The sequence below is a fragment of the Anas acuta genome, chromosome 6 (assembly GCF_963932015.1).
Source record: "Anas acuta chromosome 6, bAnaAcu1.1, whole genome shotgun sequence".
NCBI lineage: Eukaryota > Metazoa > Chordata > Aves > Anseriformes > Anatidae > Anas > Anas acuta.
The window spans coordinates 11,459,391-11,486,622 of NC_088984.1; the positions used below are offsets into that span (position 1 = coordinate 11,459,391).

The 27,232-nt window shown below is 35.9% G+C and overlaps 1 protein-coding gene across 3 annotated transcripts in view; it reads left to right on the top strand.

The window, feature by feature from the left end:
• Nucleotides 1-17,178, top strand: part of CYP27C1 (cytochrome P450 family 27 subfamily C member 1) — a 20,819-nt gene extending 3,641 nt beyond the window's left edge. The window contains exons 2-10 of one of the 3 annotated variants that reach the window (XM_068687391.1): nucleotides 631-821; nucleotides 2,422-2,621; nucleotides 3,968-4,177; nucleotides 5,657-5,820; nucleotides 7,979-8,145; nucleotides 10,315-10,393; nucleotides 11,315-11,518; nucleotides 13,316-13,408; nucleotides 15,719-17,175. In XM_068687391.1, coding sequence (XP_068543492.1) covers nucleotides 631-821; nucleotides 2,422-2,621; nucleotides 3,968-4,177; nucleotides 5,657-5,820; nucleotides 7,979-8,145; nucleotides 10,315-10,393; nucleotides 11,315-11,518; nucleotides 13,316-13,408; nucleotides 15,719-15,808 — 1,398 coding nt within the window. In that variant the 3' untranslated portion in view covers nucleotides 15,809-17,175. Of the gene's footprint in view, nucleotides 1-630; nucleotides 822-2,421; nucleotides 2,622-3,967; nucleotides 4,178-5,656; nucleotides 5,821-7,978; nucleotides 8,146-10,314; nucleotides 10,394-11,314; nucleotides 11,519-13,315; nucleotides 15,664-15,718 lie in introns of those variants that run through there. The other 2 variants (XM_068687393.1, XM_068687392.1) reach the window with 2 other exon arrangements.
• Nucleotides 17,179-27,232: the final 10,054 nt, after the last annotated feature.

Consider the following 27,232-nt stretch of genomic DNA (forward strand, 5'->3'; position numbering starts at 1 on the left):
AATAACACTTCAACTTTTCCTTCCTTTTTCAGAATTAATGTATGGCTTTCTCCAAAGTTTGCAATTGATGAATGTGTCCTAAAATGTACTTTTTTCACCATCATCATCCTAGGTTAGATGTAAGAAACTATACACTTTTTTTTTTTTTTTTTTTTGAAAGAATAAACTGGTAGAGTAAGTCTGTTTACAGAAGACATTGCAAGTAAGTTATTATACATCTGTGTTATACTTTCAAATTCACCCTATTTACCTCCTTGTTTTCCTTTTTTTTTTTTTTTTCCCCTGACATTCTTTCTTACTTGATCTGAAGATGCGTGTGCTTTTAAGTGCCCCAAACCCTTTGATTTTCTCGGTATTTGGTTTCACTGGCACTTTTGCACCTTAGAGCTTTGGGTATTTTCAGTCAGGGGTCCTGAACAGCGTGACCCCTCTGTTTTCCTGCTGAATACTTCACAGTAACACTTCAATGCTTTCCTGTGACATTTCAAACCATTCCTCGATGGGAAAAGCGGGAATCGAGTTCTAGATGCAATACATTAATTCTCTGTGTGACAAATTGTCAGTTTCCTTTTCTGTTGATTTTCCTTAGTAATACTTTACTTCTGTTTCTCTTTGTTGGTGATATTGTAGCAAAAACACACTCAGGAATATGGAAAGATCTTCAAGTCTCACTTTGGTCCCCAGTTTGTTGTATCCATTGCAGATCGAGATATGGTTGCTCAAGTCCTCCGGGCAGAAGGTAGAGCACCACAAAGAGCTAACATGGAATCATGGCAGGAATACAGAGACTTGCGAGGAAGAGCAACGGGACTTATTTCTGCGTAAGTGGTGTTATCCCTTCATTTTCTGTTTTAATGTAAAACTTTAGTGATTTTTCTGAAGGACTGTACCGGTCCTCTGGGCATTCATTCTCTTCTGCATGGAGATATTTGTATGTTTAGTAGGGGGAGGAGGAGGGTATCCATTTATAGTGAATTGTCTATTCTGCTGTAAATTTTCAAAGGATTTGTAACAATGCATAGTTTGAATGTGGAATGAGCTACCTTACGTTAAAACATTCTTGGGGACTGATTATCTGGAAGCAGTATATAAGAGCAGAGCTTACTAGCTTTGGCAATAACACTGCACAAATATGATTTTTTGATCTGCTTCAGATCCAGATGACTGCAACAAGTTGGCAATGTGTTGTGTGGACTTACTGACTTGGGTCTAGCTTAACTTTATTGTTTGCCAAAGTGTTCTCTCACTAGATTAATGCAGAGAAGTCACTGTATCATTAATTTATACTGTAGTGCATCCCCATGCAGATGTATCTTTGTACATGGCTGATTGTAGAAGTCATCTAGCTTTAAAGCTTGCATAAACCGACAGTGCGTATGTGGGTGTGGTTATTTGCCAACAGGAACTGCTCATAGTCAGCACTGACATAGGTTGTTTATTTAGAGGGAAACTGATTTCCTGAGTTATGGCCAGTTTATTTCTTTAATGGTGGCATTTCAACTTCAAATCTTAAGCTGCACTGCAGAATCAAACTAACAGTTCCTTGATATTTTGTGTGAGGAGAACTTAAATCACAAGAGACTCAGAAAGTGTCTGTTAAAGAGATTAAATTTTGCTGCAGGCAAGTAAGTTTCAGTACCTTATAGTAGCATTATTCCAGGTGAAAAAAAAATCATGGGAAATACATTGCAATTCAGAATAAATTCGTTAAAGACAGTTGCCTGTCTTCGTGAGAAATTGCAAGTTATCCCTGGAGCCACAGTTCCCAACCGTTCTGCTTGTATCAAGCAGGCAGATGCTACAATTCAGAATCCTAGTCTTCAACAAAAAGATTTCAAAATATACCTAAAGGAGCTGTAAATAGTTTCTCAAAGCTCAGTCTGCTGCCTTATTTCTTTGTAGATTTAGAATTAACATAACTGAAAGTGATTTATCAATAATGGGATTTACAATAGTAGCTTAAATTTTTGATTTGTCAGATCTGAATGTGACACCCACCTTTGACAATTAAGTACCAATTCTAACCAGAAACAAGTTTGCAAACTATTCATTCAAATAATTATTTAAAGTAATTTTAGTGAGAAAATTGTGCAAATCTATATTTCTTATGTTAAGTATTGCTAAAACTAATTTGGAGGCACTTGTTAAGTTCAGAACACTGAGTTGACAAATTCTGTCACCCAAAGATTGCCTTCAGATGTGTAGACATGTTGCAACACTGAATTCTAATGTGAACATGCAATAAATGTGAAATGAAAATGTAGGAGCATAATACCGAGTATATGGTATCATAACTCCATTATTGTCATTTCACTACTTAATTTTTCATCTCAATAATATAAGCAGGTGTCATTTCAGAGCTCTCCTTGAACTAGTGATTGTTAAGAATAGTTGTGTATAGAAATTAATAATTTTTTCTAGGGAGGGGGAACAATGGCTAAAAATGAGAAGTGTACTGAGGCAAAAAATTCTGAAACCCCAAGATGTGGCTGTTTACTCTGGAGGAGTCAATGAAGTTATCACAGATTTAATTAAAAGAATCCACACCCTCAGAAATCAAGAGGATGATGGGGAAACAGTGACCAATGTTAACAACCTTTTCTTCAAGTATTCGATGGAAGGTAGGTCTGAGCTGTACAACATCTGTGGCGAAAATTAATGTAAAATGATGTGCTTATGTTTAGGTATTTTTGTCATAAATGACTTTTACCCCATTGTGATTAATCTGAAATGGTAAGCTTGACAGTTTGCATTTGGATACACTGAAGGCAGTGGCTATCAGTAGAATCCCTTTGTAGACTCCAAACAGATGATACTTTGTAATAAGGGACAATTACTGTGGAAATGCTGACAAATAGGCAAAATGTACGGTCAGGGCCCTGACCAGTTTCAATATTCCATGTTTCTATATAAATTTCTCAAAAATAAGAGTGTTAGCCTTCTAATCGTTTGTTTTCTAAGACATGTTAACAGTCTACTGGACAATTTCCAGATAAGCAATCACTATTTAAATTCTGTTCATAGTATGTTGTGGGAAAAGATAGCGCTTTTTCCTGCCTACAACACACCAAGTGTGAGATGGTTATGCTTGCCTTAAGATCACCTGGCACTGGCTACCATTTTCGAAGGAATGTTGTGCTGGATGGAACTCCAGCCTCAGCTAGCGTAGGATTTCCTGTGTTCTTATAAAGATCTAATGGTGATATGCATTCACACATTCCTTTGACTAGCTTCATACTGCCTGATCCTGTTAATATATAGTACCTCTCTCAGGCACTCTTTGCTGACAGACATTCGAATAACTTCAGTTTTGCAAAAACTTCAAAATTGCTCACCTATGAAGATGCTTAATCAAATGGCTGTCTGTTCGGCAAACTAATCTGAGTCTATTCTATGTTATTAATGTCTAAAAATCACATTCAACTAAGTTACAAATTTTATGGAATTTTAAACTCTGAGCTTATGGATTCACTCTAACTGGCAAGTTAAATTCTTCACATTCTTTTAGCTTTTATTTATAACTCGTGCCTGGCACTCATTTATATCCTATATCAGCTGCATTTTTGATCAACTCACTGTCAACTCTTCAGAGAACCAGTGTGTAAGATTTTTTGAAAAGTCTATCTAAACAATAAAAAAATGCGTAAGAACTGGCAGTTTCTGAAAGATGTGCAAGAGAAATAAAAGATACATGAAAATGAAGGTCTGCTCTGCTTCTCTTGGAATTCCTGTCTTCTCATGCTGAACATTACTGACATAGTAGCCACGGTCTTTCTGTGATGTTTAGCTAGGATTTTTATTTTTTTACTGTTTTTAATTTTTATCTACTCACAGCTGCAGTGGTAGTAACAAAGCTTTTGGAAGTTAGAATAATTAAGATTATAATTATGTTAGAATTTTAATTCCTCACCTTATTAATATCTGTATATGGAAGTGTATACCAAATTCTTTGATCTCGTATGTGCAGGTGTGGCAACTATTCTGTATGAATGCCGGTTGGGCTGCCTGGAAAACAACATCCCACAGCAGACTGTTGAATATATTGAGGCTCTGGAGTTGATGTTTAGTATGTTTAAGACCACTATGTATGCAGGTGCTATTCCCAAATGGCTTCGTCCTCTTATTCCAAAACCCTGGAAAGAGTTCTGCAGATCCTGGGATGGACTCTTCAAATTTAGTAAGATTTAGTAGTAGAAAAGTTCTGCTGTTTTCCTGCAGGTTCTTTGTGTACTTGAATCGGACTTACTGTATTTCTCATCTCAAATTATTAGGAGGCATTGCAGCAGAAGAGATGCTGTGATAATGAAACATAACCCCACCTGAAATAATAACTAATGGTCAGAGTAATAATTTAATGAAACTCACTATGAAGTTTAAATATACACATACAAACACAGAAGTTGATGTAGAGATATAGCACTGTATTGCAGTATCTTTTTTAAAATAAAGCATTTTATACTACTTTATGAATCAGCCTTCAGTCATCTGAGTAAAAAGGAGGAGTTATCTTTGATATATATACATATATTTAATATTCTGGCGTATTTCAAAGGTCTGAACTTTCCCTGTCTAATTTTAGGAAACTGCATGCATCTTTGTATTTATTTTATTAACACTATTTGTCTAGGTAGGTTTGTGTAGGTCTTTTTCAGAGCAGATTCTTAAGTTTCTAATTTTTTTAATCTGCCTATATGTATTGATCTGTACTTACACAAAGCATTAGGGAATCTGTTTAATGCTGGTATAGTTGTGTTTTCTGCAAAACACGTGCTTTTTTACACTGTCACTTTTAAATTATTTCCCATGTAGAAGTTCTCTCTTTCCCTTTTGTGGGTTAAAAACAAGAGCAGACTTCAGTTAAAAGTAGGTGAAAAACTGTTCTTGAGGAATTTGTTCCATTTGAAACTTGTTATGCTACTTCTTTCTTTAATTCCTCTGTGAAAAAAGGAATTAAATTGTAAATATCACTGTGATGTGTGTAGTTGTGGAGGATTCAAAAAGGAGTATGTCGATTCTAGTTCTTTTTGTAAGCTCATTCTGAGAGACATTCACTTTCAGAAGAGTTTTCACCTTTGAAGCACTTGTTTCAGTGAAAATATTTGCAGTCACAAAGGTATAAATGGGACTGAGGGTAAAATTATTCAAAAGAAAATACCATTCACTGAAGTTTTTCCATTTCTGTTATTACTTGATGCTCCTCATCTTTGTCTTCAGTGTGATTCAGTTCGGTGGCTTTGACCTCCTGGTTGCCGCTAACATCTTGTAACAGCTGCTGTGTGCTGACTTGCAGCACGCTCTGCACAGGTCACCACTTCTTGCAGAGTCATCAGAAAACAAGCCAGGTGGGCGTAAAACTTGACCTTGAGCTTCCTTCGCTTCCAGTCATAATCTACAGCCTCTTGTGTCCTCTCCTCATGCTCAGTGGTCTTGTGCTGAGAGTCACCAAGGTTCCTATCAGCTTAGTCTTTCCATGTCATGAGTACCCAATGACCTACACCACCGCGCTTTAATTTTTTCCCCGAGAAAATAGATTTAAAATATTTTATGTGTTCGTGGCTATGTAGTATAGCATAAGGGAGAAGTGGAACTGAAGTTACTGAATAGAACCAGCTGAAAAATAGAAAAGGAGGCCTAACAATTTTTTTGAATCCCAAAGGTCAAATCCATGTCGACAACAAATTGAAGGCTATTCAGTCTCAACTGGACCAAGGAGAAGAAGTGAATGGTGGGCTACTTACATACCTCCTAGTGAGTAAGGAGCTTACTTTGGAGGAGATTTATGCCAATATGACTGAAATGCTGCTGGCAGGAGTGGACACAGTAAGCTTGTTATCATTTTTATTGAGCGCAGTTGTTTTGTAAATCAATTCACAGTACCATTCACAGCTACCTTTGTGAGTGCAGGAGGGATGTGTGTATTGTTTTTAAAGACTTAATTTCTGACACATTTAAGTCATGATATCTTTTATATGATAGAAAATAACTTGCTACACTGTCTAATCTCCCTACTGGAACGAAGTCAGTAGTAAATCAATGGGGACACATGTTTTGGATCCGGTGTATCTGCTGCAGTTAGGATGGGGGCCACAAGCAGAGAAAGGGGTTGTTAGCCCAGCACTGACATAGGCCTGGCATGAATTCACTCTACCTCTACTTGGGATGGCAACAGTCAGCCAGTCTGAGGCAAAGAGTCATGGTGATGGGGCTCAGCGTTAATTAAACTGGAGTACGAGGTATGTTACCCCTAGGGAAACATTTCAAGTGTGCCAAGCTAGACCAAATGATGCATTTGTCATCCAGAAAAATGTAAAAGCCATGTATATATCTTCCCTTTTTCTCAGTCCTGTTACATGGAATCAGTGCAGCTTAGCATTGACTGCAGCAAGGCAATCAGAAGAATAAGAAAATAAGAATTACTGTATTGTATATGCTATATATATGGATTTAGAGTATCAGTGAACAGTGTTACTATAAGTGAATGTAAACTTTTTAATTTAATAGTGCGTTATGTAGGACTGTGTTTAATAATCTTAAAGTAAAAAAGATTAAGTAAAAAGTATCTTTAAAGTGTTGTTTTGTTTTTTTTTTTAAAAAAAAACCTCTTGATAATTGAATACAGATTTATTTTTTTTTAATTTAAGAAAAGTCTGCAAGGTTTCTAAGGAAAACAAAACAAAACAAAATGGTAATACTTTTGAGTTCCAAAGTAAGGAGCATATGTAAAGCTTATATGCTAAAGATCATTCTGTTGGTTAAATATACCACGGGCTTATGAGTTTAGAGAGCTTTTTGTTGTTTGGCTCTTAAGTAAAGCACAGTTATTCTTCCTATTCATTTTCTAATCTTTCAGACCTTTAATTTTCCATTTTTAGTGTGACAAAGTTTTCATTAAGTTATAAGGACAGTGTTCAAGTTCATGCCAATGAGTTTTTCTTTCCATTTGACACAGCTTTCTCAGCTGGCAACAATTCTGTAAGAGTATGGCACTTGTGATTTCCTCATTTCCCAGCAAAAGACTGAAATAGAGGAAACCTTTTTTTTCTCCTTCTGCTGTCATTTCAGATCTCATTTTATCACAGAAAATGAAGGAGGCTTGAAGGGTTATAAAAGCTTTCAACAAAATTGTAAGACAGCTTTTGGCTACAAAGCATTTTGTCTGTCCCTGGAAAAGTGCTAATTTTTAAGAGGTTATGAAGGAGCTGGGAACCAGGGAAGAAACACTGTTTACATCACAGGAAGTTTTGTATGCAGTTGGCAAAACTGCTGGCTCCTCTGAGCTCTGAGAGGAATAGGGCAGGGTTGTATTTAGCAGGGGGCAACCACTCAATATTACAAGAAGAAGAAAATAAAGCTTCTGAGAATTACTTCTAGCACTACACCCCAGTTTGAACATGATATAAAAGGTCACCATCATGATGAATTTGCATTCTAAATTGCTCTTAAATGCAAGCCCCAAATAAGACATTTCCAGATTTATTTTTTTTTAAACCCATACCCATACAATCTGATCTTCAGCTTTGCTGTACCAATGAGTGAGAAGCTAAAAATGAAACTGTTTACTGCTAAGAATGTGAAACTGGTTGTCTATCTTCATTATGCAAGTAGAAAAACAAACACATTTTCAATTATTCAAGAAAATTAAGGTATAATTTACAATCTGTCTTAAATGCTGTAAGATGCTAAGAACAACACAGGTTGCTGTTTAATGTGTTTATGTTTTTGTATTGTTTATGTAGTTTTGTTTGCATTTGCTTTTTCTGTTACTTTCTCAGTGAAATATTAAAAAGTATCAGCATGGATTGTTTTAATATATGGAGGATATTTGGGCAGAAAAGGGCCCAGATGTTAATCATTACCAGTCAGTTTTATAACCATAAACATAAAACACATAGGGGAAAACTTTGCTTTTCTTGGCTTGAAATTGTTTTTAATCTACTCTTGTTGGACTTCATGATGATGGTAGTGGTTTCTTCCTTAGACTTCTTTTACTTTGTCCTGGGCGACATACTTGTTGGCAAAGCACCGTGAGGTTCAACAACGTGTTTATGAAGAAATAGTCAGTAACCTGGGGAAAGACCAAGTTCCTGGTGCTCTTGATGTCCCCAAATTGCCTTTGATTAGAGCTGTGCTGAAAGAAACCCTGAGGTAAGGGTTTTTGTAATTGTTAATTAAAAAAAAAAATAATTCCATTTGGTTGTGATGAGCCTTGAGTCAAGGCTAATGTTTATATTTAATATTTATTATTTGTTCCTTCTGTTTTTACTTACTGTAACAGTATTGTGCCCAAGGATATTCAGGGAATGAAATAAGATAGTTTATATCCCGGAGGGCAGACCCGGGGAGGCAGACCCGGGGAACTACAGGCCGGTCAGTTTGACCTCAGTACCAGGGAAGCTCATGGAGCAGATCCTCTTGGGAGTCATCATGCGGCACTTGAAGGGCAAGCAGGCGATCAGGCCCAGCCATCATGGGTTTATGGAAGGCAGGTCCTGCTTGACGAACCTGATCTCCTTCTACGACAAAGTGACGCGCTGGGTGGACGAGGGAAAGGCTGTGGATGTGGTCTACCTTGACTTCAGCAAGGCTTTTGACACCGTCTCCCACAGCATTCTCCTCAAGAAACTGGCTGCTCTTGGCTTGGACTGGCGCACGCTTCGTTGGGTTAGAAACTGGCTGGATAGCCGGGCCCAAAGAGTTGTGGTGAATGGAGCCAAGTCCAGTTGGAGGCCAGTCACTAGTGGCGTCCCCCAGGGCTCGGTGCTGGGGCCGGTCCTCTTTAACATCTTCATCAATGATCTAGATGACGGCATTGAGTGCACCCTCAGTAAGTTTGCAGATGACACCAAGCTAGGTGCGTGTGTCGATCTGCTCGAGGGTAGGAAGGCTCTGCAGGAGGATCTGGATAGGCTGCACCGATGGGCTGAGGTCAACTGTATGAAGTTCAACAAGGCCAAGTGCCGGGTCCTGCACCTGGGGCGCAATAACCCCAAGCAGAACTACAGGCTGGGAGAGGAATGGTTGGAGAGCTGCCAGGCAGAGAAGGACCTGGGAGTGATGGTGGACAGTCGGCTGAATATGAGCCAGCAGTGTGCTCTGGTGGCCAAGAAGGCCAACGGCATCCTGGCTTGTATCAGAAACACTGTGACCAGCAGGGCTAGGGAGGTGATCGTCCCCCTGTACTCGGCTCTGGTGAGGCCGCACCTCGAGTACTGTGTCCAGTTTTGGGCCCCTCGCTACAAGAAGGACATCGAGGTGCTTGAGCGGGTCCAAAGAAGGGCAACGAAGCTGGTGAGGGGCCTGGAGAGCAAGTCCTACGAGGAGCGGCTGAAGGAGCTGGGCTTGTTCAGCCTAGAGAAGAGGAGGCTCAGGGGTGACCTTATTGCTCTGTATAAGTACATTAAAGGAGGCTGTAGCGAGGTGGAGGTTGGCCTGTTCTCCCATGTGCCTGGTGACAGGACGAGGGGGAATGGGCTAAAGTTACGCCAGGGGAGTTTTAGGTTAGATGTTAGGAAGAATTTCTTTACTGAAAGGGTTGTGAGGCATTGGAACGGGCTGCCCAGGGAGGTGGTGGAGTCACCATCCCTGGAAGTCTTCAAAAGACGTTTAGATGTAGAGCTTAGGGATATGGTTTAGTGGGGACTGTTAGTTTTAGGTCAGAGGTTGGACTCGATGATCTTGAGGTCTCTTCCAACCTAGAAAATTCTGTGAAATTCTGTGAAATATAATGCTTTTTAAGTATGGTAAAATTAGTATCACTTATTTAGGACATGTCTGTTAAGGGAGGTAATTGAAAGCTTGATTTTGGCCTTTTAAATATTAGTCAGTATAAAGGACTGTAATAACTTAGTCTTCTCCACCCCCCACACTACAAAGTGGTACTTTTCTTCTTCATTTTAAGCATCTTTACTTAAATTGAAGGCATGTGATGTGCTTTTTTTTTTTTTATGTTTATACTAAATGTTCATAGTGAGGTGAGAGGAGTAAGAGGGTGTTAAAGAAGGCATCAAGAAATATTTTTCATCTCTCTGTAGTGTTAAAAAAAAAAATATCTCCAGCTTGACCAACTGATTGCATGCTTGTACATGTATAAAGCAAATAAGCATATAGACCAAATAGCTCAACCTCCAGTTACTAGTTTATATACTTCTCTCGGGTATTAATGATATTCTCACAGATGCTTCAAGGTCTTTTTATCTCCCACCTAATATACTTTCAAAGAACCTTTACGCTCTGAATGCATGTTAGATTGGAAACTAAACTTTTTACTTTGTGTTAGTTATTACTCGTGAAATTCTCTTAAATATTTGTCTCTAGGTTATACCCAGTATTGCCAGGAAATGGAAGAGTGACCCAGAAAGATTTGATTGTTGGAGGATACTTGATACCTAAAGGGGTAGGTTCTGTTGCAGTTTTCTGGAGAGAACAGGATTTACTTTTTGTATCTGAGATGTAATCACTTGCAACATATTTACACTTCACTGATTTCAAAAGATTTCACCAACCTAGAGCATTAGGACAAAAATGTTATAACAATACCCACTTTTTTTTTTATTATTATTTTAATAGGTTTGGTTCCTCACCTGCTAATCAACCTTGTGGCTTGTTCTTGATATTCTTGAGGGTGGAATCTGTTGAAAACATTTCTGTGCAATGTTAGAATTTTTATTTTTAAAAAAAAGAAAAGTATGAATTTCATTATTTTTGCAAGTTTTTCTAGTTCTTTGCCTATTAATTCCCTTCTTAGAAACTGATTTTCTTTTAAAAATATGGATATTTCCTTTTATTGTTCAAATATTGCACAGAGAACAAGGTAGAACTGTGTAGCTCTTCCAGTTGACTACACAGTTCCCTTTTACTTCTGTGTTGGAGCAACACTGCTTTGAAACATTCAGGATTCTTAATATAATTATATAATTAAGTATTCTTTTTCTCTTTTCCTTAGAATTTTTTTGGAAACATCATGTTTATCATTGCTTTTTTTTTTTTTTTTTTCCTGAAGTGTTTTTTTTAATGATCTTCCATTATTTCTTTTTCCATTATCCTGTGTCTCTTCCCTTTCTCTCATAATACCTTTTTGAGACAATTCCCAGTTCCTGTGACTTTTGCTCCAATCTCCTTCCTCATTGATCTTCTCTATTTTAATTTTTTTCCCCCAGAATTACTCAAAGATACTTAATTTTTATAACCTTAAAGTGATAAAAGTATATATAAGTATATAAAAGTGTATATATATATATATACATATATATATATATATATTGTGTGTATGTGTGTATTGGAGATAGATAAGTATAAATAAAATTTATTTCTTTAGACACAGCTGGCACTCTGTCATTATGCTACTTCATACAGTGAAGAGAATTTCCCAATGGCAAATGAGTTTCGACCTGAGCGCTGGCTGAGGAAAGATAATTTGGACAGAGTAGATAATTTTGGTTCCATCCCCTTTGGTTACGGCATTCGAAGTTGTATTGGAAAAAGAATTGCAGAACTGGAAATTCATCTTGCACTGATTCAGGTTAGAAATGTATGACAACATTAGAAGAAGAAAAATGTTTTGGTATGATTTTTTTCTATGTATACAATTTCTGGATATCTTATTGTGCACAAAAACATTGTTTTGGAGTGTTGTCTAGCATGCTCATTCTGTAAAGGCTTAAAAAATTGAAAATAATCATGCTTGAAGAGTAGCATACTAGTTAAACTGCATTGCAGAAGAAAAAAACTTTATAATCCAAATGAAGTAAAACTAAAGGTAAGATTATTAAGGAAATGTATGGATTTAGTACAGAAGGTTTTTATAAGCCTTCTTTAACGTATATTGGGATGGTTACCTGCTCAGTTACAGTATTTTATATACAAAGAACTCAATAAATAAGAAGTGAATGTTTTTTTATATCCTTGTTCTGACCATTGTGTTATGATAAATAGTGAAATTAAATTCTCGTGTGTTGTTTTTTTTTTTTTTTCTATTTTCTGTGGTTATTCTTTTTCCTTCTAATTTTACTTTATTATCATTTCATATATAGCTACACATATACTTACATAAGTAAATAGTACATATTAATATATATTGTTTTCCATTGTTTCATGACCTAAAGCTTTCCCAACAGCTGCTCCAGTTTTTGTCATTTACAAGGCTCCCTTTAACTCAAATACTGAAATGGGATTGTGCTGTCAAAACTCAAGGATTCGGAAACTATATATAGTTACTTAACTATAACTGTATTTAGCCACATTTTATCTATTCAAAGCAAAACTTGATTAAATTTGCCTTTAAATTTCCTTAAGTAAGCACCTAAAGCAATCTTTAAACAATTAGCAACTGTCTTTCAGAACTCAGAGTGAGATAGCTCTCAGGGGACTAAATAAAGCAAACATCGTTGCCTTTTTTTTTTGAAGAGGAGGATCAAGGAAGTAATAGAGATCCTGCTTTTGTTTTCTGGGAAGAAATTGAAACAAAATACTATACAGTTCATTTACAAGCACCAAGACATTTAAGCATTTTAAAAATAGTAGTATACAAAGCATGGAGCTGATTGACAAGAAGTTGTCAGACCAGTCTCATTTCTTTCTTTGATTTGATTACTTATCTAATGTCACGAATATAGAAGGAATCATGTCTTCTGACTTCAGGAAGTATTTTTCACATGTCCTATTCTAACAATTAATAAACCTATTTCCAGATGAAAGTACCTATAAAATGCATGCAGAGCTGTTTTTGTTTGTTTGTTTGTTTTTTTCAGGTACCTGAAGTTTTCTGTCTTCAGCTTCAAACAGTGGTGGGCTAGAACCTCTTGAAGTTTGTTTTAGCCCACCATTTCTATGATTTATGTTTGCAACTGAACCACAAATTAGAGTGGTTCTATTCAGGAAGGGATCTTGTATCTGTTTCCTTGCCTTATTATGATTATTTCACTTGGTGCACTGGATAGTCCTGTTTCATGTTTGTTTTTGCATCTGCCTGGGAAGATAATTGCATGCAATGGAATTGAGGCTAACTTATTTGTTTGTTTTATAATTGTACATATTCATTTATCGTAAAGGAATTGAAATCAAAAGTATGTAGAGGCTTGAAAGCTCACAAGGTTTGAAAGAGACCTTCATTTCTTTGATAGTTCAGATTGATAGCTCAACTTTTTTTGTTTTTTTTCCTTTGTGTGGGAATCACAGCACTCAGTGGAACAGAAGACATAAATTGACAACAGAAATTTTGTTTGTCATGGTCTCTTATATTTTCTTTTATGAAGTCTTCATCTAATCTTCATCCATATTTTTGCAGCTTTCCTAATACTTGTCTTATTTGTCTTTATAGTTGCTTCAGAATTTTGAAATCAAAGTTTCTCCCAAAACTGAACCAGTTCATGCCAAAACCCATGGACTTTTGACACCTGGAGACTCCATCAATGTGAGATTTTCTGACAGAAAGTGAGACTCAGCTGTTTTGGAAATACTTGTGTGTTTTTTCTGGAAACAGGATTGTATCTTACGGATGTTTGATCATGTGTGTTCTCTGGTTTGTACTTACTTGGCGAAATGATCAAGTATTATGCTCTGCCTTAGACCCAGCAGAACATAAGAGAAGTTACCTCTCCTATAATAGACAATTACATGCTAAAAGCATGAAGGTACATGCTAAAATAATTCCTCCTTGCACTGAAATTATCTATTTTTCCTTATTTCAAGCTGCAACAACACATGCATTGAAAAACACAAAGTGAAATTTAGACATTTTGATGTCATTCAGTGGTTTTATTCACTGCTGTGTCATAAAAGTCAATTACTTATGTGAGTCTGTTTGAGAGCAAGAGGATTACTCTATGGTATCTGCACATTAGCTGCATTTATGAATTTGCGTTCTGGTTTTGTGTCCTCCAGTGTGCATTTTAAAAATTTCCACATAACATTGAAATTGAGATCATTTTTCTCTTGTCTGTAAAAACATTTATACTGCGTGTATTTAATGATATGGAAAGTAATGACTGAAGAAAATACAATTTGTCAATTTGCCTAGACTCAAAATTCAGAGCAATTTACAATTTATCCAAACATAATCCCCATAAAAAGTTTCCAAATGATTAAAAAAAAAAATCTTAAGAGTTTAAATGTCATATTGTAGAGTCATGAACCTAGACATTGTTATTATCACCAAAGCAAAAGCTGAGTGGAACAGCACAAGCCACTTTCAATGTTCTAGCTAACATTATGCCAAAACCAAGTGTAAATAATAAAAATGATGAATTTGTTACATTTTTATCATTTAATTAAAATACTGCTATTAACTATATTCATAGTTCCTCAACAATAAGAACTGAAAACTTCACATGTAGTTCCCATAGGCAGGAGCACAGTTGCCTTCTGTAGGGTGGAAGTGTGGTTATAGAAATATTTGGATGTTCTACTTTTGTTGTTGTTTGTTCGTTTTTTTCTAGTGTCTAATACAAAGAGGGGATACCAGAAAGATGTTGGTTGTGTTTTTTTTGGCTTTATTTTTCATGTGATGACTAACAAAAGTCTCTTGCATGAGACTTAAGTCTTTAGATAACTTTAGTATCACTGTACACTAATGCTACATTCTCATTTTTGAGAGAAACCTTATACATTGGGACCATGTTATGCCTCGAACAACACTCAAACCTTCATATCCTAACACAATATTATCTATGTGATAATGTATAGGTAACCGTTTACATGTCAGGCAGGCTTTGACTGTTGTTTGTGAGGTAGTTTACATACTGATAATGATAAAGTTTCAGACATATGTAGAGTTAGAAAAAGTTGTGCAACTCAATATTTAAAATTACATTTTTCTTTTCTTATCTAGCTATAATACGTCAAAGATAAGTTATGAATGAAATAATACACTTTAATTAAAATGGTACACATGAAATTCTATGTAGCTAGTGCATTTTTATAGTGTTTTGGTTACTTTTTGTAGTGCCTTTTCAAAGTCTTGACAAAAGAAAAAAAATGCTCTCCTTCCTATGGTTCTCTTATATAAAATAATACTAAACAAAACTCATCTGTAGGAAGATTAAATGTTTACATGACTTTAAAATGTTAGTCCTGTATTGAGCATATACTTCTACTATAGGAAAAGCAGGTAATCTGTGGAGGGTTTTTTCTTGAATGAGCTGGCCTTCTGATGCTGTTTTCCAGGAATTCACATTATACCCATTTATTTTCTGTCCCACTGTCATTTTCAATCCTAAGTAGAATGAACAGAGTTGTATCTGATGAAGCAAGTTGACATCCAATAGGAGTTTTTTTTTTTGTTTTGTTTTGTTTTGTTTTTCTCTCCAGAGGTCTGTTCAAGTCTGTGGATTGAGTATTTGATTAAACAACTCCACCAGTTTTTGTTGACCTTAGGACCAAAGGCCCAAGCCCTAAATCCAAATATTGATTCTTTAGAGGGCCTTCTTTTTGCATTGTCACAGAATCTTTAGAAGCCCCAGCCATTGCTATGTTGCAGTACATTTTCTACTAGATGCCAATTCCTAAATAATAGATCACTGTGGAAGAGGGAAGAGACATCCTCAAATGCTCTTTAAAGGATTTGAACCTTTACATGAAAACAGTAAACCTGTGTTTTGTTTTAACAAAATTTTGTTTTAATAGAACATGTAAGTTGTCTTTTACACATAATAAAGTATTTATACAGAATTTACAAGTCCTGTTTCTCATTTTAATTGCTACTTATAATTGTATTTTTCTTTAGTGTCCTAAAGTTTCTGACTTGTTGGATAGAACTGGAACATTCACTACTGCATGGGAAATTACTTGCTTGGCTAGAAAAGATGGGGATTAATACAAGAATTAAAGGTGTGCAGTGACGCAGTTGAAGGAGAGAAAATATCATTAAGAGTACTGTCATCATGGAGGAAAGTTGCTGGCAAAGTTACCTAAACACTCTGGTACTAATTCTAATGTCATGTTTTTATTAATGATAATTTATTAATACATAGGAGAGTATAAATGATATAAAGATTAAAGTCAGAAAGTGTGGGGGGAAAATGAAAAACAGAACCTAGAGCATAGTAATAAAGATAAGATGGAATCTGATAAAAAATCTATTTAGGGAATAAAAGTAACTGATTTTGGGGAGCTCACTAGTTGAAAACGAAGTGTATAGAGGAAGACCTATGACTATAAATTGCAAGTGCTTTGGAATAATGAAAATTACACCCTAGAATGTATCCGATGACCATATTTGGTAGAGATTAGGGAAGAATAGGTGAGACCGCATATGTAGTGCTGTGTACAGTTTGGTTATGTGTTCAGGAATGGAGTTTGATTTGAACAGGTGAGGCAGCTACTAAGATTATCAGAATGTTTTTATAAAATGTTTCTATGAATGGTGAAAGGGTTTATATCTACAATGCCTTTTACTCTGCCTGCTTGTGACTTAAGCAAACCAGAAGCTTGCAGATCCAGCACTGACATCTGAAAGCTATGTCACCACGGGCTTAGCAGAACTTGCTTCTGTGGACACATGGCTGTGCTAGCTTAATTACACGCTTGCCAGTTAGATTAGGTAGGAGGGAAAGGTAAACGGATGTCTACAAGAAACTAAATGTATCCTCAACAAAATATTCATGTGGTCAATCTAGAAAGGTGAATATTGAGAGAGGAGATAAATGTTCTCTTCAAATATGTTCAAATTAAGGTGTTTACTCCTTAAGGTAGAGGACAATGCTGCCCAAAACAAGCATCACCAGCTAGTAATGAGTAAATTGATGCAGAAAGTTTCAAGCCCTCAGGAGAATGAGAGGCTCGAATAAATTTACTGTGAGAAATGATATGGGGGAAAAATGAAATTAAAGATTGAACATGGTCAAAAGAATTATATAAAGCGATTCTCTGGTTATAAATCTTGCATAATGAACTCTGGCCAACTCTTCTATCTTGTTTTCTGTTGTGACCTTCTGCTTGAATAATGATTGCGGTTGCATTTTTTTTAAAGTTTTTTAAATCAATGCTAATTGTACGAGTTTACAAAGCAGTAGTGACTGTAAGTATTTTGAAGAACATAGCCACACAGCCATCTACCAGCATTTACAGAATTTGAAAAGAACTAACACAGAAACATCAAGATTCAGATACTAAAGACTCGAGGTGTAATTAGAAGTATCTTGCTCTTTGGGTACTTTGGAGTGAAGGAAGGAAAGCAAAGGCTTTGGTGTATGCACACGGTCAAGAAAACTTTAAGGGTTCATGAAAGCATTGCAATTGGATGTTAAGAAACATAAAATTCACTTTTTAAATGAATGTATGTGCTTTTTAAGAGTTCCTCTTTTTTTCTTAATGCTAATCCATACATTTAAAACTAGAATTGCTGTATTCAGTCAGTCTGTTCTTTGTTTTGTTATTACTCTGTTGTAGGTACTTAGGTCTGGAGGCAATCTATGTCGAAGTAGTTACAACTACAGCAAAATTGTATTCCAGTGGTGAATGAAACTGAAGAGCTCCTTAAGTACCCAGCGTTGATATGGCTGTGAAGATGGAGAGTAGCAAGCCTAGCAGCTGTGAGCATGAAGAAGTAGGCACTGGGGGTGTGTTGGGAGCTAGACAGAAGAGTTGTGCTGCTGTGCATAGGATTGGGAAGGGAAGTAGGAGGGCCAAACAGAGTGCAAGCTTTGGGACCATACCAAGTAGATAATCTGTGGAAGTGAATATGAGATCAAAGCCAAGGAACTGTAGAGGTCAGCTGGGGACTGTTTGTATGATGGGGGAGGATGAGAGAAATGAAACAAGGCAAGAGAGCAGTTTGGACACCTGATGTGTTTACCATTTTGCACCAAATATGGTAAATAAAGTTAGATGGAAGGTGTGAACAGTAAATATTTTAAAACCAGATATACATATATATGTATGTATGCAAAGAGACGCACAAAATATTTTTATCCTCTGTGATTATTGCACACAGTCATATCTTTTGCTCTTTCAATAAGTACTTACTAACAGAACTTGCAGATGTGCATATGTCTGATTATTTCCCATGGTTTATTGATGTTTATTCTGAATTAAAAAACAAACCCTACAACAGCAACAACGACAAGAAAAAAACAACCTACACATGTATGTCACACAGCTATTTTAAAAATAATTTTATCTAAGAGTTTCCCCTACATTCTCTAAAGTGTAATTTTCCTCAAAGCACTGAAAATCCTATGCTGTTTTTTGTACCACTAGATGGTGCTGCCTTTCTAGTGTTCCTTAGTAAAAGTCAGTGATAGTATATCTAAGAAAAAATAGAAATAACTAAAAGCTATGTACTTAATATATATATACGTGTAACAAAATTCCTCTATCTTCAAGAACCTGTTTGACAGGGACTCCCAGCCATTCTATATGTAAATGTGTGTGTGTGCTCAATTTGTGTTCATTTTTGCATATACTTGCTTAAAATAGGAGTTTACAAACAACTAGTAGGATGATATATTCAAAGATTCATGAAGGCCTCCTCAGAGAAATCCCAGCCTGTGCAGTCCTGTCGGCCTTCTGCTCAGGTTTGTCTTTAACAGAGTTTGCTAATCATTAATTTTTGACAATCAACCTGTTACCATGCAAAATTTGAATTAAAGACAGGCCCTGCTTTGAAGAGATTACAGTCTAGATGAGATAAGAGTAAAAAGGACAGGAAATAATTAAGGGGGATACTTTGCATTATTCTGGGTTCCATTGTAAATTTCAGTCTTGCATTGCAGTAAACAGTGGGTCTTTTGACACCATTTAAAGGGTATTGTACCAATCTGTGCAATGTTTGAAACCAAACATTTGCTTCTAAGTATTTATCTAGTTGGGAAACAGTTAAATTGAAGTGCAAACTCTCACAATCAGCCCACTCTGCTCAGATAAAAGGCAGGCTGGAATCAGGGATTTTGAAAGGAAGTGTCTAAGGGCTAAACAATTCCAAGAGAATATTTGCTGCAGTTGAGTTTCAGGATAAGATCTACTTTTCACATTTTAGTGTTTCAAATCTGCCAAATACAGAATTTGCGTCTAAATTAGAGGCTGACAGGTATGATCACCTTGTTCAGATTGCATTTTCTCTATATTTTTTGAGAGTAACAAATGAAAAGTTTGAAAATATGAATGAAACATTTTTCATAAAGGCAAAACCTTGTGTACTTTTCTGTATGCAGGACATGAGCTACAGAATTGCCCAGTTTTGTTCAGGTTAACCATTATTTGTCCAAAAAGCAACTTGCTTAGCCCATGCTCTTCAAGAATCACTGAGTAATAGTAGGATTTTTAGGATATATTTAATGAAAGATAAAATTCTTTATCTGCAAAATGCAGATAAAGTGTTTGCATTCAGGTTGCTGCTTGTCAACTGAACTGCAGAACATTTGTGAGGGCTCTTAGACTGTCGTATGAAAAGCAAACCAAGTAACCCAAAATAAAAGGTGCATCATCATGATCCAGGAATGTGCACATAGGCAATTAATGAACTGACTTGATGTGCATTATCTTAATTATTTGTCTGAATATCAGCATTTATAGGAAATTTGTAGTTTAAAGTGTAGCCTGGAACACAGATTTGAAAAGGTATAGTAATATGAGATAAAGCAATGTTCTTATGGAAATATTTCATACAGGACATGAAAAAAAAAATCATATAAAAGCAAGCAACTGCTACAATTGGTCTGAAAAATAACATCATGTGTTGTCTTTCCCAATAGCGAGTATTGATGGTCTTAAAATTAGAAAGCATGCCAAAATACAAAGGTCATTTTTTGAAATGTTTATGGGAAATGTCAAAGAACTGCAGATAGAGAACATGACTAACATGCTAAAGGAATTATTGATGGAGAAATGTATAATACATCAACACTGAGACATCCGCACTTACAGTAATCTAAAATTCAGTAATCCTAAACAAACCAACAAAAAATGGTTTATCTAGAGTGAAAGAAATTGTAACATGGAAAATATAGCATACACAATTAAGTGGAACATGTGTAATGTTGATTAAAGATACTAATTTAGTAGCTAGGGAAATTTTTGACCTGCATTTAAGGGAAGCAGATAAGAAAGGATGCTTAGGAACTTTCATGAAGTAAGTTTTGAAGTCATATCTTAAGATTTCAGACACGTTTACTTTAGCAGCTAGCTTCCCTTTGGCAAGTGGTTGTCAGCTCTTTGTTTTTCTAACTGAATTAGTGTTTACCTATTTTACAATTGCTGATACAGAAAAAGAGATTTTTTTTTTTATCTTGTTTAAATAAGTTTCATTTACTCTCAGTAGCTCAATGGTCTTTATCTCCTTAATGCAGACAGGGGCAACCACTTGTATTTGCATGAAGATTCCAAAATATTGCAAAGATAGTCTTATCCCAGATGGAGAAAGGAAGCATTAAATCTAGATGATCAGAGAATAGAAAAGGTAAGTAGGGAATTGGTTATGCATATCTGGAAGGGCTTGGTTAAAAAAATCTTCATCTAAGATAATGCTGAAAAGGCAATCAAAGGCAATCAATGCCTCAGTATGACATTTATAGATGCTTTTACGTTATCACACAAATTCACAGATACTAAAAGGCATGATAATCATGACAACTCTATCAAACACCAGTTCTTTTCAGATGAAGCTGTATGACATAACATTCTTTTTGCACAGAACGTGAGCACCAAATTCATCTAAGAAATAATCATAGAATCATTAAGGTTGGAAAAGACCTCCAAGATCATCTGGTCCAACTGTCCCCCTGCCACCAATATTACCCACTAAACCATGTCCCTAAGTACCACATCCAACCTTTCTTTAAAGGTTGGATCACCCTAGGGACTGTGACTCATTTACAAGTTGCTAGTCAGCTTGGTTTTGCAGTGCAGATAGGTTATCGGTGCCAGAAATAGCAGGCAGCCATTTGTCTCAGTTCTATCCCACAAAAAATCCCAGCAGATGCAGATTTAAAACACCAATCTCAATTGGCAAAGCTTTCTAATTCATATTATTATGCAGTAGATTCATAAACTTCTCACCAGCTGAGACTGCAGGGAATGGGTATGTTTGTCTATTAATTTGTGATGTGAGATTAAGTTGAAACAGGAAAGATCTATATCAGCCATCCTACACTTAGAAAGCAAATGTCTTAATATTTGTACGTTTGTAAGACTGTGGATTTGACATGCCCAGTGAATATTCAGCATTTTGAACTGCACTTTCTGCATCTTCTGACATTGGGTCATCTTGACTAATAAATCATTTTTGGAAGCATGTACAGAAGAGATTAATGTTTAAATCTATTATGACACAGGGCCACAGAGGAATGCAAGAGTAGTACCTGTAATTACTGCAATTATATCAATGTCTGATTTGGTATTAAGTACATTTATAATTATTTTTACACCTGATGTTGGCATTTTACCATCTAATACTATGTGAGAAGGAGAGAACAAATGAAACTATCTGGCTAGAAGAAAAGATAGCACACTATGCTCATTTTACTGGCACAGAAAATAATGGTCAGTTAATGAGTTTATTCCATGAGAAGTAATAAGATGTCTGTTGCTAGATTCAGGTAAAATCAAGATGAATTAAATTACAGAATAATGTATGGTGAAGAATAATCTTATGTTTTCCAGATGATAGGTTAGGCCAGGGTCCTGAGACTTTTCCACTGTTTGGGCTACATCTCTGTGTAATTTACTTTAATTATTAGTGTTTGTAACTGCATAATGCTAGTAAAAAGGTAGAAGAAAAAGTTCATTAATTTTAGATGTCTTTAAGATAATGCAACAACTGAAGCTAACCTCCAAATTTCAGATTATCAACATGTCCTTTACATCTAAAGTTTGGAAATTTGATGTTGGACAAGTTGACTGGAAGAGTGGTTTTTAGCCTTGGGGGCCTAAGACAAGGAAACCTATTGTGCATGCTTAAATGTTTTTACAAAGCACTTATTAAGAGGTTGGCAAACCAAAAAAAGGGTAAGAACTGCTAGCTGGAAGATATTTTCCTTTATTGGTTTCTGTGATTCTGACTGGTGTTCTTGCAACCAAGTGAAAAAAATATTGAAGACAGCAAAAATTCAGTATATTCTTCATGAACAGTAGGACATTCCTATGGAATGGGAGTGGAACCTCTATGGAATTCCTATGGAACCTCTGGTGGCAAGAGAATAAGGGACTACTGTGTCCAGAGAACTCTCTCTACTCTTCCATATCAATGAGAATGTAAAATAAATATTAAAAAAAAAATGCGTATCTGAACAAATACAGCTTCATCAAAACAGTCTTAGGGCAGAGTTCCATCCCATATGATATAAAAACAAAAATTATGTGCATGTGTGTATATATTTATCTTTCTTTGATATTTATATAAATACATATATATTGTTATTTATATAAGAAGATGAAGATTTGCTTGCTTGTTGTGAATTTTGTATGTAGGATAATTAATTAAATACTTGCTATGAAATACTGCATTAATGGCATGGTCAAGCCTCTTTGTTTTTCTCTATTTGAAAAAAAAAAAAAAAAGGCAAAACCAAAACAAACGACCTTGCCATATAGAATAGGAATATAAAATTTCAGTACGAGAGAATTGTGTGGCTTCTAGGATTATCACATCCCTACAAGGCTATGAATAGACATCGTATTGATAGGAGTTGCAACTGACTCCTACTTATTTGTAGCTCTGTCTAGGGAACATAGGATTGCTTGCCTTGCTAAATGTTTACCATTGTAAGTCTTGGTAAATGTGGAATGTATTGGCATTCTCGGAACGGATATTTTTTAAAATTAATCTATGACCTCAGAAGATCTGACAACATACATATATCCAGAGGATAATGCTGTGCAATACTATTCCTCTCCAAAGCAGTTTGCTTTGTCTTCTTGTGGCAGAACTGACTAGTGTTTTGTAGGCCCAAAATATTGTTCTTTTATAATAGTTGCCTTTCTGATTTTTTTTTTCTTTACGTTTCTGGAAGCTAATTAGGAATAGCTACAGTCTGTAGTGGCTTGTTTTCTCATATCTATTTGTGGGTATGAAGCCTACTGCTGCCTGCGGTAGTGTGACAACAATATGAGAGGTAGAAGCAAGCCATCTACTGCTTCCAATAAAAGAAATGTCAAGTCTACTAAATGCCTCAGTGAAACAGGAGCACATAAGGAACAGTGTCTTCGAAATCCCCAGAAATAGAATAAAGAAGAAATAAATTCTTTTGATTTGAAAATACCAGATCATGATATTTTTTATGATAAATTATTTTTTTGCTTGATTGTTTTAAGTGAGACATTCAAAATGCAAAAGCTATGCAGATGGTAGGGAAAATTAGATGAGTTTATGATTTTGCTCGTTTTAACCAGAGACATTTTGTGGATGCTTGTTTGAAATAAAATATTTGCAATGAGCAGTTTTTCTTTCATTCCTCTCTTTGCATATAAAATAGAATTATTGGGTGGGAAAACCTCCTTTTGAGAAAAAGGAGGAGAACATTAACAATAGCTGGAAATTAGTCTACAGTTTGTTTTCAGTGTTTAAGGTTCCCATTGAAAGCAAGAATTTATTTCACATGTATTTTCTTGCATGTTTCTTTGTTTTTTCAAAGGTATCATCAGATGGTGACAGGGAATGGAAATAACAAAGCCTTTCTCTTAGGGCATGAAGTGTTCGTCTATTTTGGTCTTGTTGTTTGCTTGTTATTTAGACTGAGATGTGTATGTGAGCATTGAAACTCATAAAATTTTATTTTTATTGTTACTATTTTTTTTTTGGTAAAGAATGGTCTTTGAGAAGCTCAGCAAACTTCTGACTAGTCAAGTTCTGTCCTTTTGGCTCAAATTTCTAACACAGATGCTTCCAAGTTCAGATCACACATTCGGCCCAGAGCTATGCACAAAACAATTTGATCTGATTTATCAGAATTTGGAGGTTAAACAAAGTTATTTGGGCAATCATTTTGGACCAGATAACTTCAGTTTTGTGGAACATCTGCCTGGATGTGGAACTGTAAGGCTGCCTCCTCATTTTGTGCTGCTCTTTCTTGCCTTTCTCATCACTGTGTGGTTTTGTGGGATATTTTTGCCAAAAACATACAAGACAAGTGATGCTGATTGTGACCACAACCCTCTGACACTCTTAGGTAGGAAAGAGATCCCCTTTCAACTGTTAGGCCTCCACCTGCAATAGCTATAAGCAGTCTGTGTGAGAGGATATAAAATGGGAGCATTCAAGGATTTCATGCAGTACAAGGACCAGTGACTTGCATGTGCAAGTGATGGAAGGGGGTTGTTCCTGTTTAACACAGTAGGAGCAGTGGGGAAAAGAACAGGAGGTTCTCTGGTAGTTTTCCAAGCAGCATATCTTTGTAGTATAAATTTTTCTTCACCTCCAAATGGAAAAGTATCATGTCTTGTGTCTTCCTTTAGCTTAGGGCTCGATATCACTATCCTTCAAGTATGCTGGGAAAGAAACCACAACAAATGCCTTAAAATAAATGAAAACATTGAAATGATGGCTTAATTCTACCTACCTTTTTTTTTGCTTTTGCCTTTTTCTTTTTTTTTTTTTTGGACTCAGATTTTGAAGTTTTCTTCCTGTCTTGAAACATATGAATGTGATCCCAGACAGTGTGGTTTTGAGAGAACATCCTGCATTGAAAAAAATCCAGGTGAAAATGTTGAGGTGTTGCAACATTTCCAGACTTGTTCTTTGGCTTTCAGGATAGAAAAGAAGAAATAGCATGCATTGCTGTCACTTACACTGTGATACGTTAGGAAAAAGTTTCACAATTTAAAATGTTTGGTTGGTTTATCTGATAGAGTTGCCTTGTTTCAAAATAGAGTTTGGAAACAAAGCAGAAATGTAGCTTGACATTTATGTTTGTTCCTTCTAGCATGGTGATGACCCTGATATCTGTATACACAAGGCTGTGACTCATTAAACCGTCAAGGATGCTTACTTTAAGACTCTAAATATTGTCTGTTAAATTTGGCAGGGACACTTCAAGATGTCAGAGTATTCAATGACATGTAAAAATGCCAGATAATCTGTTTGTGAAGAGAATTTTCTCAATTTTACACCTAAATCTCTATAGCATTTCATTTTCCATCATGGATCAAATATTTGTCTACGAATAAAAGAAAACTACCCATTTACCCAAGCTGGGAAGAGTTGAATCAGTTGCAGCAAACTGCAGTAATTGAGTACAGTGTTTAGAATTCAGGTTAGAATCCAGGCTGGAATAGCAAAGAGCTATTCACATTAAAAGCCATTTTGATGGGATCATCTGCTGTTTTCCCTTAGAAATGCCGACGCTTCACTCTTGGTTTTCTAGGCATATGTTCTCACAATGCCTGGGACCTGCATTATTTTTCAGATGGGCTATTTCAGTGGTGCAGAGGCAGCTTGGTAATATAACTGATTCCAGTGCATGGAAGCTTACAAGCAGTAAATATCTACTTTAATTCTCTTCAGCCTGTTCTTTTGTTTCTACTAGAAATTAACTCTTGGGTGTGCACTGAATAATGGTTTCAAGGTTAAAGGCATGTGCACAGTTTGAAAAATTCCTTGAAGTCCATATAATACCCAGAAGCATTGTTTTTATCAGATTTTTTTTTTTTTTTTAATTAGAAATCCAATACATTGTATTGATATACCTTTAATAAAAATTAGATACTCTGAGCAGTGTTTTTGGGGGGCAGTTAGCTTTTAAGTTACTTACTGTGGCTTTTTATTCCTTTTGAGGTCTTCTTTGTTTTTACCTGAATCTGTATGAAAATCTTAGAGAGTTGACAAAACCAACTGGTGGAGATGGCTGAGATGTTATGGGTAAGTATCACTTTTTTGCATTTGTCTGTGCAGTTCAGCCTTCATCAAGAACTAGGAAAACACTATTTTACATTTCAGTAATTATTAATTAGAGTGTAGAGCAATGGTGTATTTAATATGTGCAGAATACTCTTCGTGTCCAAAGCAGAAAGTGGCCATCCTCATTTGCTGAAAAATCAAATCCCAAATACCTACAGCAGTGTTGGATAATTTGAAAACTGAGCAGATCTGAAGGGATAATGAGTCTATAATGAATGAAGGTGAGATAGCTGTCATACGTTACTTGTAGCGAATGAGTCACTCAGTTTGGTTGCCAAGGAAAATGAAATGAGGCTATCACTAAATGGAAGCAGGGAGAAAGACATTGCAACTGGGGCCTTTGTTACCATTTCATAATTTTACATGGTATGGCTGTAAACAATGTGAGAGCCCGAACTGGTGTGTTCTGTATAAAATATTTCTCAATTTCACTGATATTTTGTGCTGGTGATATAATATCCTTTGTGTTTTTCCATCGGGTGGTCTGTGTGTTCTTCTGCAGCTGAAGACTGAGATACAGACTAATAGGTGGGATGATTTATAACTAATTTCAATTTTTTAGATATTTTAATAAATAGTAGAAGGCTTCCAGAATTCTCAGATTAATTTCCAAAGCAAGCACGTGATTTGCTTACCTACTCCCTTGTTGTTTGCTGATAGTGAAAAACTAAAAATATATATTTCATAAGTGCTAAGTCTTTTCCTACAAGGTGGAGCATATAGAAATTTTGGTAAGCTTCTTGGAAGTATATTTATGCAAAGCTTACTAATCTTTTCCACTCTACTCATTTGTGAGCAAAGGGAGGTTAATCTTCATGGCCAAAACTGACTTTGTGGTGGACAAATGCACATAGACACTAACCAGAAAATAGCTACCTGCAGCTGAATCAGGCATCCAAAATGGCCCATGGATGGAAAAAAACTTTTAAATTTTGAAATTCACTGAAAAATCTGCTGTAGTTCTGAGGTCCAAGATATATCATGAACACTCAATTCTCAAGAATTCTAGCAAGCTTGTAATCAAGGGACAGGCTTCAGTGAGTTATGAGAGTTTTAGTGCTGTTTTACTTCCTGCCTCCCACCCTCTCTGAGGGGAGTGGGATTGTCTGAACTAGACTGGCAAAGCTGAGCAGAGTTTGGAGCCTTCCCTATGCTGTAGTAGTAGATTTTTTTGTGTTTTGGATACAAAAAGAGTCATTTATATATCATCTTCTGTTTCTCATCTTCATGACAGCGGAGAAACGCACAACAGAAGTTGTGAATTTATGTGGGAGAGAGAACAGCTTCTAGACACCATTTTAAAATCAAAATACTTTCATCTTGTTTTTGTTTTAAGGGGTAGAATACATGATTAGTAATGTCTTATCTCAAATTATTATGGCAGAAACTTCCTTATCCTTCCCAGCACCT